Below are 12,949 nucleotides of genomic sequence, written 5' to 3'. Positions count from 1 at the left end.
ACCTGAGAGAAGGACGCCCATCTCCCGATTTGTGTCGAAAGATGGGCGCCCTTCTCTTTCAAAAATAAGCCTGAAAGTAATATTGCCATAAATAAAAGGGCAAAAGTCCATTTTGGAAAGTTTATAACCTAAGGCGTATAGAAGAATATTAAAACAGGATTAGCGATATTGGTGAACCTTGGGGAACTCCACAAGTGAGGACCTAGGAAGGAGAACAAACTTTGTTCTAAATGTAGAATCAAATGATATGCTATGCTATACTATACAGTTCTTCTATTCCGTAATACCAACAATAATAGTTCAAAGTGGATTACAAAACAAGATAACTGAATAAATAAATAATCCGGGAAAATACAAATGTAATATTATAATTACATTATAAAAGGTATTTAGTGAAAAAATAGGTTTTAATTTCCTTTCAAAAATGAGATAATTCAGTAAAACACTTTACCTTTTCATGATTTCATTTTCCACCATGGTGCTGTCCACCACCACTACCTGCTCAGGAATTCTCACATCCACAGAAGCAAGTCCCAGGGAGAGAAGAGCGAGAAGGGCTGTGCACTGACCCCCAGGACCATCCAGAGGAAACATGGATATATTTGCTGTCACATCCTGTTCACCAAATGAAAATGTATCTGGCTGGTCACTTCTCTCGACAGCCTTGAGCTTTTCTAGAAACTGATGTGATTCCATACAAACTGTAGTTGGAAACCGCCATGTAAAAACACTAAATGAAAGGAAACAGAAAAGTATAGATTTATACTACTATGAGTAAATGCTCAAGAAATTAAGGGGGGGGGGGGGGGGGGGAGGGGAGAAACATTCACACACACAAATCCATTTCTGCATATGACTGTACTGGTATCATTAGGTTTCCCTTGGCACTCACCGATAATAAGTCTGAGAGAGTTGATATGACATAGGCACAAATGGTAACGCCCGTTTCTTTTTGGGGCCCAGTGTGTGGTTAACACGACGGCGATTAACCAGGCCTCTTATCTGATACTCCACAAATGTCTTCAGTAGTACGTCTTCACTAAAGTCTTTGTACATGCGAAATGTCTACAAACACAAGGAAAATTCAGAGCATTTTACCAAGCTACAACAGTTGTGCAATACTCTATTGTTACGGAACACCTAGAACCCACCAGCCACCTAGAGGGTCTGTCCAAGCACTGCTCAGGCCCACTGTGCATTTGCTCTACCCTTCCTCTCACATGCTGGGTTACGCTTGACTCTGGACCAGTGCTGTTCCTTGGTCAGCTGCCACCTGGGGTGAATCGCCGCTGCGCACCCCCCTTGGTGCAACGTCATCCCCCTCCCTCCGGTGCATCACTTCCAATTTCCCCCCCTCCCGGATGCATTGTTCTTACCTCCTGGGGTGCTAGAAGCAGTTGCGCGGCTGTCGGCTCCACCAGTTCCCTGCTCCCTCTGGCCTGGAACAGGAAGTAATATCAGAGGGAGCAGAGAACTGGCAAAGCTGAAAGCCGCGCTGCTGCTCCCTGCACCCCTTCTGCGACGTGCACCTGAGGCAGACCACTAACTACCACTGCCCTGCTCTTAGTACACCGCTGCTCTAGACGAGTCTTCCACCCGCAACATAATTCCCCAGTGGTTTCTAAGGACATTGGGGCTACAATCCCTGGGGGCCCCCAGTTCCCAGAAAGCACCCACAGACCAAAACACAAACCACCAGGATTCTTAGTCAGTCCAGGACAGCAGAGTCTTACACTGTTTATCTTTCACACATTAACAGGGCAGCTTAGAGGGCACACCTGCAATCCATGATCACATCACAAACGACATTGTACAGTACTGATTCAGCTGCTTCATTTCTAACAATGCATGTACAGATAAATTCTCGTAAGGGCCTGAGTAGCCTAGTGGTTACAGCAGCAGGCAGACAAACAAACAAACAAACAAGGAAGCCCAGTTCAAATCCAGCTGCTGCTCCTTTTGATCTCAGGAATGTCCTTAACTCTTCCATTGTCTAAAGGTACAAGCTTAGATTGTAAGACCTTTGAGGACAGAGAAATACTACTTTATCTGAATGTAACACACCTTGAGCTATTACTGAAAAGATGTGAGCTAAATCCAAATAAATTAATAAAATAAATACATGTTGCATGGACCAACTAACTAGAAAGGTGTGTACTACCACATGTTGGCCTCTTAGTATGACTGTTTCCAGCTGAGCAATCACACAGAACCTGCTAAAACTTTTTTTAAAAAATGCTTCAAATTTGGGGGGGGGGGGGGGGGGGCAATTTTGAGTAATACATTCAGACGGAAGGTGTGCAAGTATTTTTATAGCCATGTATTTTGTAGCTAATTTTGCCTTTGAAAGTTAGCTACAATGTTTGTGGGATGGCTGTGCACTTGCAGATATGCAAGTTAATTTGAAAATCTAAACTTATACATGTATTTTCTCCTCTCTAAATCTATGCCAGCCCTTAAAATGACTCATCTGTGTCATCTATCCAGGAAGCTAGAAGTAGTTACTCTGAGTGGTGTAATTTTCATGCTGGAGGAGTGAGCTGGGTAACACTCTCTTTGAAAACTGTCTGCTACATCTGTAATGATGTGAGGAGGGCATTGCAGTGAGTTTCTGGGGTATTACTTTCTGCCTCACCTGTGTGGTTTTAATGATAAATACTAATGCATTTTTCATCCAGCTAAGCACTACATATACAGCAGTGGCAAAATTCAGGTATGCAAAAGGATGGAAGTTGTGGGAAGAAGGAGATGATTGTAGAGTAAGATCTATAGCAAATGACACTAAACAGAGTAACATTAGGAAGAAAAAGCCTCAACCAACCGCATGTACCGATATATTCTCTGCGGTCTAATAAGCAGCAGCTGAATTATCATCATAGGCAGAAAAAAATCTCCTGTGTAGCAATTTTTACTTTTATATAATCAAGTTATTTAAAAAAAAAAAACAAGCTTAACTAGCAGCAGTAGTATAAATTGAAGTGGACTGAGCTGAATATACCAACGCCGCATGACCCTGATGCAGATTTTGAAACACTGGCCATTGTCAGACCCTGATGCAGATTTTGAAACACTGGCCATTGTCAGACAGTAGTAGTTTATTGCAAAAGGGCCGCTGCAGAAAGATAAGTAATGTTAAGCTTCTTTTTTCAAAGAACTTGATTATATAAAAATAACAATTGCTACACAGGAGTTTTTTTTTCCTGCCTATGATGATGTTGCAGCCGCATACTAGACCGCAGAAAATATAGCAGTACATGCGGTTCATTGAGGCTTTTTCTTCCTAGTGTTACTCTAGTGTCATTTGCTGCTGTGCAATTAAATTGTGTGCGAATACAGATATTTGCACTCCACCACCTTCAAATTTTTGATTAGAGTAAGATCTGTGACAGCACAATAGACAGGAGTTGCTATTCACCCCAACTGTCACAAACTCAGCGTCATGATCCCTCCACTGCACCTTGTGGAACTTGCAGCCCCCCAAGAAGTTCTGGGTCAAACTTTTGTCGGACTCAACACTGCCGGCTGCTCCCCTCAAGCTCAGTCTCCACAAGTCTTATGCCAGATGAGAAAGGCTCATGACTGATTCTGTCCTACACTCTCCAGCAAACCTCTTCCCTTTTTTTTTTTTTAAATAAAGGTTGTTGTGTTGGAAAAGGACAGCTCCACAGGAAACAGGGGAGAGGTCAAGGGAAGGAAGAAATACATTTGTGGGGCACCAGAGACAGGGATTTGAAGACCTCCAGATAGGACTCTGCAGACTCAAGCCACCCACAAAGCTCAACTGACCAACTGGACCAGGAGCTAAGCACTCAGAACCAGAGGCTGAAAAGTGTGTCCATCCATCTGCTGGAGACAGAAAATACTGAGGTGCTGGACTGGATGCCAAGAGAGATATGTCTCAGTTCAGTTTTCAGTTCTCTACCTTCACCTGCTAGTTGATGGACATAACTATCTCACAGGTTCTTATGTTCTAGAATAGTGGGAAACAATGTGATGGAATGTTTGATTATTGCCCCTTTTTTGCTAATATTGGTCCCATTAAGTCCATTAAGCATTTCATCAACTTGAATCAGAAAGGTACCTGAATGGACTGACAAACTTTCATCTGCGTGTCTGAGAGGGCCAAAGTGCTCTGAATCAGGTTGTGCAGCACTAAATGGTGAACGTCGTCAATGCTGAAAGGAAACATACAGTGCTTAACAGATAATTTCCAAAGGATGACTCTGCTCCAGACAACTATAATCAATACATGTGAAGGGCAAATCACAAACAGTCCTCCTTGTCCCTATCAACTTCAAGCTTCCCCAACCAAGAAATACTGTAGTTAATAAACCCAGCACAATTTTGTTAAACACATGGTGCCAAAAAATGTATATCACTGACAAAGCTGACTCAATATGTTATTATCAGTGCTGTCAGATGAGATTTAAAAGTCTCACACATCCTGCAATTATGTTTTCCAACCAGATCCAAATTCACCCAAGGTTGAACCAGCCCTGGGTTTACCCCAATGCATGCAGGGACATATAGATCTGATTTCCCAATTGCATTCCCTAAGAAATGCAAAACAAAACTACAAGCCCCTCCATGCAATGGAGTAAAACCAGGATTGGATCAACCCTGTCAGGCAAATCTGAATTCAGCTGGCAACCTTAACTGTAGTGCTAAGGGTAGGTGGAGAGTATCAGAAAGAAAAAATGAAGGAGGGGGATAGGGTATGATACATACCTGTAGCAGTTGTTCTCCGAGGACAGCAGGCTGATTGTTCTCACGACTGGGTTGACGTCCGCGGCAGCCCCCACCAACCGGAAGAAGCTTCGCGGGACGGTCGGCACGCAGGCCACGCCCACCGCGCATGCGCGGCCGCCTTCCCGCCCGTGAGCGACCGCTCCCGCCAGTTGAATGACAAGCAATAAAATATGAAACACACAACTCCAAAGGGGAGGAGGGAGGGTAGGTGAGAACAATCAGCCTGCTGTCCTCGGAGAACAACTGCTACAGGTATGTATCATACCCTTTCTCCGAGGACAAGCAGGCTGCTTGTTCTCACGACTGGGGTATCCCTAGCTCTCAGGCTCACTCAAAACAATAACCCAGGTCAATTGAACCTCGCAACGGCGAGGGTACAACAGAAATTGACCTACGAAGAACAACTAACTGAGAGTGCAGCCTGACCAGAATAAATTCGGGTCCTGGAGGGTGGAGTTGGATTTACACCCCAAACAGATTCTGCAACACCGACTGCCCGAACCGACTGTCGCGTCGGGTATCCTGCTGGAGGCAGTAATGAGATGTGAATGTGTGGACAGATGACCACGTCGCAGCCTTGCAGATCTCTTCAATAGTGGCTGACTTCAAGTGGGCCACCGACGCTGCCATGGCTCTGACACTATGAGCCGTGACATGACCCTCAAGAGCCAGCCCAGCCTGGGCGTAAGTGAAGGAAATGCAATCTGCTAGCCAATTGGAGATGGTGCGTTTCCCGACAGCGACCCCTAGCCTGTTAGGGTCGAAAGAAATAAACAATTGGGCGGACTGTCTGTTGGGCTGTGTCCGCTCCAAGTAGAAGGCCAATGCTCTCTTGCAGTCCAATGTGTGCAACTGACGTTCAGCAGGGCGGGTATGCGGCCTGGGGAAGAATGTTGGCAAGACAATTGACTGGTTAAGATGGAACTCCGACACCACCTTCGGCAGGAACTTTGGGTGAGTGCGGAGCACTACTCTGTTGTGATGAAATTTAGTATATGGAGCATGAGCTACTAGGGCTTGAAGCTCACTGACCCTACGAGCTGAAGTAACTGCCACCAAGAAAATGACCTTCCAGGTCAAGTACTTCAGATGGCAGGTATTCAGTGGCTCAAAAGGAGGTTTCATCAGCTGGGTGAGGACGACGTTGAGATCCCATGACACAGTAGGAGGCTTGATAGGGGGCTTTGACAAAAGCAAGCCTCTCATGAATCGAACGACTAAAGGCTCTCCAGAGATGGCTTTACCTTCCACACGATAATGGTAAGCACTAATCGCACTAAGGTGATTCCTTACTGAGTTGGTCTTGAGGCCAGACTCTGATAAGTGCAGAAGGTATTCAAGCAGGTTCTGTGCAGGGCAAGAACGAGGTTCTAGGGCCTTGCTCTCACACCAAACGACAAACCTCCTCCACTTGAAAAAGTAACTCTTTTTAGTGGAATCCTTCTAGAGGCAAGCAAGACCCGGGAGACACCCTCAGACAGACCTAACGCAGCGAAGTCTACGCCCTCAACATCCAGGCCGTGAGAGCCAGGGATTGAAGGTTGGGGTGCAGCAACGCTCCGTCGTTCTGCGAAATGAGAGTCGGAAAACACTCCAATCTCCACGGTTCTTCGGAGGACAACTCCAGAAGAAGAGGGAACCAGATCTGACGGGGCCAAAAGGGCGCTATCAGAATCATGGTGCCGCGGTCTTGCTTGAGCTTCAGTAAGGTCTTCCCCACCAAAGGTATGGGAGGATAAGCATACAGGAGGCCGGTCCCCCAATGAAGGAGAAAGGCATCTGACGCTAGCCTGCCGTGTGTCTGAAGTCTGGAACAGAACAGAGGCAGCTTGTGGTTGGTCTGAGAGGCGAAAAGATCCATCGAGGGGGTGCCCCACTCTCGGAAGATCTTGCGTACCACTCTGGAATGGAGCGACCACTCGTGCGGTTGCATGACTCTGCTCAGTCTGTCGGCCAGACTGTTGTTTACGCCTGCCAGGTACGTGGCTTGGAGAAGCATGCCGAACCGACACGCCCAACGCCACATACCGACGGCTTCCTGACACAGGGGGCGAGATCCGGTGCCCCCCTGCTTGTTGACGTAATACATTGCAACCTGATTGTCTGTCCGAATTTGGATAATTTGACAGGACAGCCGATCTCTGAAAGCCTTCAGTGCGTTCCAGATCGCTCGGAGCTCCAGGAGGTTGATCTGCAGATCCTTTTCCTGGAGGGACCACAGACCCTGGGTGTGAAGCCCATCGACATGGGCTCCCCACCCCAGGCGAGATGCATCCGTCGTCAGCACTTTCGTGGGCTGCGGAATTTGGAATGGACGTCCCAGGGTCAAATTGGTCCGTATGGTCCACCAGAGCAGTGAAGTGCGGCAACTGGTGGAGAGGCGGATGACATCCTCTAGATTCCCGGTGGCTTGGAACCACTGGGAAGCTAGGGTCCATTGAGCAGATCTCATGTGAAGACGAGCCATGGGAGTCACATGAACTGTGGAGGCCATATGACCCAGAAGTCTCAACATCTGCCGAGCTGTGATCTGCTGAGACGCTCTGGTCTGCGAAGCCAGGGCCAAGAGATTGGTGGCCCTCGCTTCGGGAAGGTAGGCCTGAGCCGTCTGGGAATTCAGCAGCGCTCCTATGAATTCCAGAGACTGAGTTGGCTGGAGATGGGACTTTGGGTAATTTATCACAAACCCCAGCAGCTCCAGAAGTTGAATAGTGCACTGCATGGACCGGAGGGCTCCTGCCTCCGAGGTGTTCTTGACCAGCCAATCGTCGAGATATGGGAACACGTGCACTCCCAGCTTGCGTAGGTAGGCCGCTACCACCACGAGGCACTTTGTAAACACTCGTGGGGCAGAGGCGAGCCCAAAGGGCAGCACACAATACTGAAAGTGCCGTGCGCCCAGGCGGAATCTGAGATACTGTCTGTGAGCTGGCAGTATCGGGATGTGAGTGTATGCGTCCTTTAAATCCAGGGAACATAGCCAATCGTTTTTCTGAATCATCGGCAGAAGGGTGCCCAAGGAAAGCATCCTGAACTTTTCTTTGACCAGGAATTTGTTCAGGCCTCTCAGGTCTAGGATGGGACGCATCCCCCCTGTTTTCTTTTCCACAAGGAAGTACCTGGAATAGAATCCCTGCCCTTCCTGCCCGGGTGGTACGGGCTCGACCGCATTGGCGCTGAGAAGGGCGGAGAGTTCCTCTGCAAGTACCTGCTTGTGATGGGAGCTGAAAGACTGAGCTCCCGGAGGACAATTTGGAGGCAGGGAGGCCAAATTCAGGGCGTATCCGTACCGCACTATTTGGAGAACCCACTGGTCGGAGGTTATGAGAGGCCACCTTTGGTGAAAGAATTTTAACCTCCCTCCGACCGGCAGGTCGTCCGGTACGGACACTTGTAGGGCGGCTATGTTCCCATGGATCCAGTCAAAAGCCCGTCCCCGGCTTTTGCTGTGGAGGCGCAGGGGGCTGCTTAGGCGCACGCTGTTGACGGGAACGAGCGCGCTGGGGCTGTCCCTGTGCCTGACGAGGCCTTCGGGCCGGCTGGTTGTACCTACGCTTCGCAAAAGAATAGGGTGCAGCCTGCCGAGCCCGGGAAAAACGCCCGCCCGCGGGGGCGGGTGCTGAAGGCGCCTGGTGGGAGAGCTTGTCGAGAGCGGTTTCCCGCTGATGCAGTTGGTCAACCATCTGCTCGACCTTCTCGCCAAAAATATTATCCCCCGGCAAGGGACGTCAGCCAGTCTCTGCTGGGTGCGGTTGTCCAGGTCAGAGGCACGCAGCCATGAGAGCCTGCGCATCACTATACCTTGGGCCGCAGCACGAGATGCCACGTCACAGGTGTCAAAAATCCCCCTGGACAGGAACTTTCTGCACGCCTTCAGCTGCCTGACCACCTCCTGATAAGGCCTGGACTGCTCCGGCGGGAGCTTATCGACCAGGTCCGCCAGCTGTTGCACATTGGTCCGCATGTGGATGCTCATATAGAGCAGGTAAGATTGGATGCGGGTCACGAGCATGGAGGATTGGTAGGCCTTCCTCCCAAATGAGTCCAGAGTGCGAGACTCCCGCCCCGGGGGCGCCGAGGCGGTATCCCTCGAACTCCGTGCCCTCTTGAGAGCAGAATCCACGACCGCTGAGTCATGGGGCAACTGGGGCCGCATGAGCTCTGGGTCAGAGTGGATCCTGTACTGGGACTCTGCTTTCTTGGGAATGGTGGGGTTAGTTAGTGGTCGCACCCAGTTCCGAAGCAGCGTCTCCTTCAGGACATTGTGCAGCGGTACCGTGGAGGACTCTCTAGGTGGTGATGGATAGTCGAGGACCTCGAGCATCTCGGCCCTCGGCTCTTCCACAGAGACCACGGGAAAGGGAATGCTTATAGACATATCCCGCACAAAGGAGGCAAAGGAGAGACTCTCAGGAGGTGAGAGCTTCCTCTCCGGTGACGGCGTGGGGTCCGAGGGAAGGCCCGTAGACTCCTCTGAGGAGAAATATCTCGGGTCCTCCTCTTCCCCCCACGAGTCCTCATCCTCGGTATCGGACATTAGCTCATGTAGCTGAGTCCGGTACCGGGCCCGGCTCGACGTCGAGGCACCAAGGTCTCGGTGTCGTCGAGCGGTGGACTCCCGCGCCGGCGGGGACGGAGCTCCCTCCATCGACGTCGACGGGGACTCCACCTGCGTGGCGGTCGAGACCGGCACCGCAAGCGGCGGCGGTGTCGACAGCCCCGGCGCCGGGCTAGAGCTCGCCGGCGCCACAGTCATCGGCGCCGGGGGCGCAAGCACCCCCGACGCCGGCACAGCCTGGCGCATCAGCCCTTCCAGGATCCCCGGAAGGATGGCTCTGAGGCACTCGTCCAGGCCCGCTGCCGGGAAAGGCGGTGGGGCCGGTAAGGGTGTCGGTGCCAGAAGCTGCTGGGGGCCAGGAGACGGCACCGAGGTGCCGGAACCCCGACGCGTCGGTACCTCCACCACCGACGGAGATCTCTCCTCTCTGCGATGACGCTTCGGCGTCGACTCCTCTTCAGGGTGCACCGAGGGCTCCCGGTGACGGCGCTTCTTATCTTTTTTCCGGTGCACGTCACCGGCGCCGGAGGGCATGGAGGAGGAGGAGGTCGATCCCCCTCGGTCTCGAGGTACCGGGTCCGACAGGGTTCGGTCCCGTGGCTCACGAGTTGAGGGAGTGACCGGGGCCGACTGTCCACGCGGCCTCTCAACCCCACTCTCACCGGCGGACCGGCGGGCCGACGGGACCTGTTCTCCTGGGGTCGCTGCCATCGGTGCCGATGTCTCGGGCATCGATACCGGCACCGAAGAACCGGCCTTCGATACCGATGCCGTCGAGGTCGACGTCGAGGGGCCGGCGCAAGTTCCAAAAAGACGGTCCCGCAGAACTTGCCTCGCAACCTGAGTCCGTTTCCGGAGACCGAGACACAAAGCGCACGACTTGAGATTGTGCTCCGGCCCGAGGCACTGGAGGCACCAAGCGTGGGTGTCGGTCTGCGAGATCGGCCGGCCGCAGCGACCACACTTTTTAAATCCACTCGGGACCTTCGAGGATATCGACGGAAAAATCGCGTCGGCGAAGTCAAAGTCGGCAATGGTGGCTAAAATCACACCACGAAAAAATCAACCGACCGTGGCGTCCCCGCTAGAAAGCGAGGGAAAAAGGGGAGCGCGTGCTCCACACGCGCAAAAAATTTCTTTTTTTTTTTTTTTAACAATACAAACAAAATCAGAGGAAACCGAACGGGAATCCAAGCGACGATCCGCGTAAACGCGGTCGAAATCCGGCGGCTGAACAGAGAGAGAGGCAAACGCACCACTCTCTCAGTCGCGGAAAAAAAGTAACTGGCGGGAGCGGTCGCGCACGGGCGGGAAGGCGGCCGCGCATGCGCGGTGGGCGTGGCCTGCGTGCCGACCGTCCCGCGAAGCTTCTTCCGGTTGGTGGGGGCTGCCGCGGACGTCAACCCAGTCGTGAGAACAAGCAGCCTGCTTGTCCTCGGAGAATGAGTGTTTACTCATTCATAGGGAACTTTAGAGAGCTAAAGAGAAGGCAACATGATCTAAACAAGAGCAATATGACTGGAGTGGTCTGTGTGGGAAGGCCTTAGTTGCAACCTTAATGGTAGTGGTATGATTGCCTCAGGCTGTCAATGAAATAGTAGTAATCTGCGCAGAATCTGGAGATCTGGAAGATGGCAGCGGAAGAGCAGGCAAATCTGGGTGACAAGCCTGTAGCCAGTCTCACAAGGGAACCCTCTCTGCTCAGGCCGATGACACATGTACGGGCCAGTTGCATCAGAGGTTACATGATCTACTGGCGCGTGCCTGTGCCACCTCCTTACCAGCATACAGCGCTCAGAGGGAGAGAGTAGTGCTTGCCCGCCAACAGATCTTATCTGTACTACTGAAGAGGCTAGAGCCAACTCATTCTGATTGAGTATAACTGCTGCTTTCCTCGTCTCTCCCCCATCCCAATGCATGGGAAGAGCCTGCAGCAACCTGACATTAGCTAGTCTATCCTAGTGCATGCCCTGTCCGGTACTTGCCCCTTTTCCCTTTACTTAGGAATGTTCTGGAATGAAAATGTAAAGAGGGAGAAGGGGGTGGGTGGGGAAGGGTCAATATCACCAATCCTTGGGTCAGGGCTGTACAAGGGGAGTGGGTGTCCATGCATCATTTTTCCCGTGTAGTGGATCTGGTTACGTCCGACCCCTACTCTACATTAATACCCAGTCTGCATGCCATATACCGTATATACTTGAATATAAACTGAAATTTTTGGGCCAAAAACAGGCCCCAAAATGGGGATCTCTGTTTATATTACAGTCTCCCCACTGTAACTGGCATTTTTTCTCTTGCCCTCCACGGTTACGAGCTTTAATTAGCTCCAGCTCCTTCCACCTTTGGCTAACAAAGACAAAAGTTATGTGCTGGGCCGATGAAGGGCCTTCAGCATCTGAACATGCTCAAGACCTGCCGACTCTCACCCTCTCCAAAAGTAACTGCAAGGAGGAGGTGTGTGGAAGAAGAAATGCCCATCATCGGGTAGGGGAGAGGGAGTTACTGTACACTTGAATGTGAACCCCCTCCCCTACTCTCCGTAGCCCTTTCTGTTCCCAGTCCTGGATTGTTACTGAGCAGGACTTAGCTTTCTCAGGTCCACACTTACTATAACCTACTAAAAGTTTCAAAAAATAAATAGTAAGTAACTTCTGAAGGTTATGGGTATGGGTGGGGATGGGGGAGATTACTTACAGGGATGTGGGGATGGAATGGATCTTAGTGGGTGGCTACTAAAAAAGAATGTCCATTGGTCTTAGGGACACAAGCAGCATAAATATTTTTCTTCCAATGGGATAAGAGAAAAAGTGAGAACCACTGTCTAATTGGTGTACTAATAAAGTTAATCATGACAGGTCATTTCACAAAGCAGTAAAACAAAATGTCAGGACCAAGTACTTCTCACAATGTAGACAGCCAGGTCAAGTTATTAAAGGACAAAGAAATATTTGTTTTTTTTTACATATCGTGGGTGGCCTGCACATCATGCTTCAAAAATAGCTATGCCTGTAACTCGTGCTCGAGAATTTCCAGCAAAACTATGCAGATGGTGACAAATTATATTGTAAATCCTGTAATGTTGTTCTTAATCATGACCGTTGATCTGTAATTTTGGATCATTTCAAGTCCAAAAAAACACAAGATGAAGGAAGATTCGCTTACACAGGATGGTGAAAATTAAACATAACAACAACACTGAAAAACAGGACAGAGGCAGAAAAGGAACATGTGAAGAATGTGAGTGGAAATTTTTAAAAATGGTAATAGAAAAATATAAGTAGCAGGATACTGGGCTTGATGGACCTTTGTTCTGATTACCTAAATTCTTTCTTCTTATTTATGTTGAGTCACTTTGGATAAAGGTACTCAATTCTTTTTTTTTTCTGATAAAACTACATCCTAAGACTCCTCCATCTATACTCTGTACCTAAGATAAAAAAAGAGTAATCTTAACCCTCCGGGCTACCCAATAGTGGCTTTGAGAGACACTGTACTTGAACCTTTAAGCAAATTTGTTAATACATTTTTAGCCCCTTTAGCTACAAAAATCCCATTCCTACTTAAAGGACACTACACATTTTCTAAGTGAAATAAAAGATATTCAGACATCAGAGGAAACCGTGTTTGTATCTATGGACATAG

The 12,949-nt window shown here is 49.7% G+C and overlaps 1 protein-coding gene across 1 annotated transcript in view; it reads right to left on the bottom strand.

Moving 5' to 3' along the window:
• GTF3C1 (general transcription factor IIIC subunit 1) overlaps positions 1-12,949 on the bottom strand; it is a 154,787-nt gene that overhangs the window by 32,916 nt on the left and 108,922 nt on the right. Inside the window, 3 exon segments of the mRNA XM_030212790.1 lie at positions 452-730; positions 893-1,065; positions 4,082-4,175. Coding sequence (XP_030068650.1) covers positions 452-730; positions 893-1,065; positions 4,082-4,175 — 546 coding nt within the window.

Source organism: Microcaecilia unicolor, chromosome 8 (genome assembly GCF_901765095.1).
Source record: "Microcaecilia unicolor chromosome 8, aMicUni1.1, whole genome shotgun sequence".
Lineage (NCBI taxonomy): Eukaryota > Metazoa > Chordata > Amphibia > Gymnophiona > Siphonopidae > Microcaecilia > Microcaecilia unicolor.
This window is presented reverse-complemented; position numbering and strand designations above follow the sequence as displayed.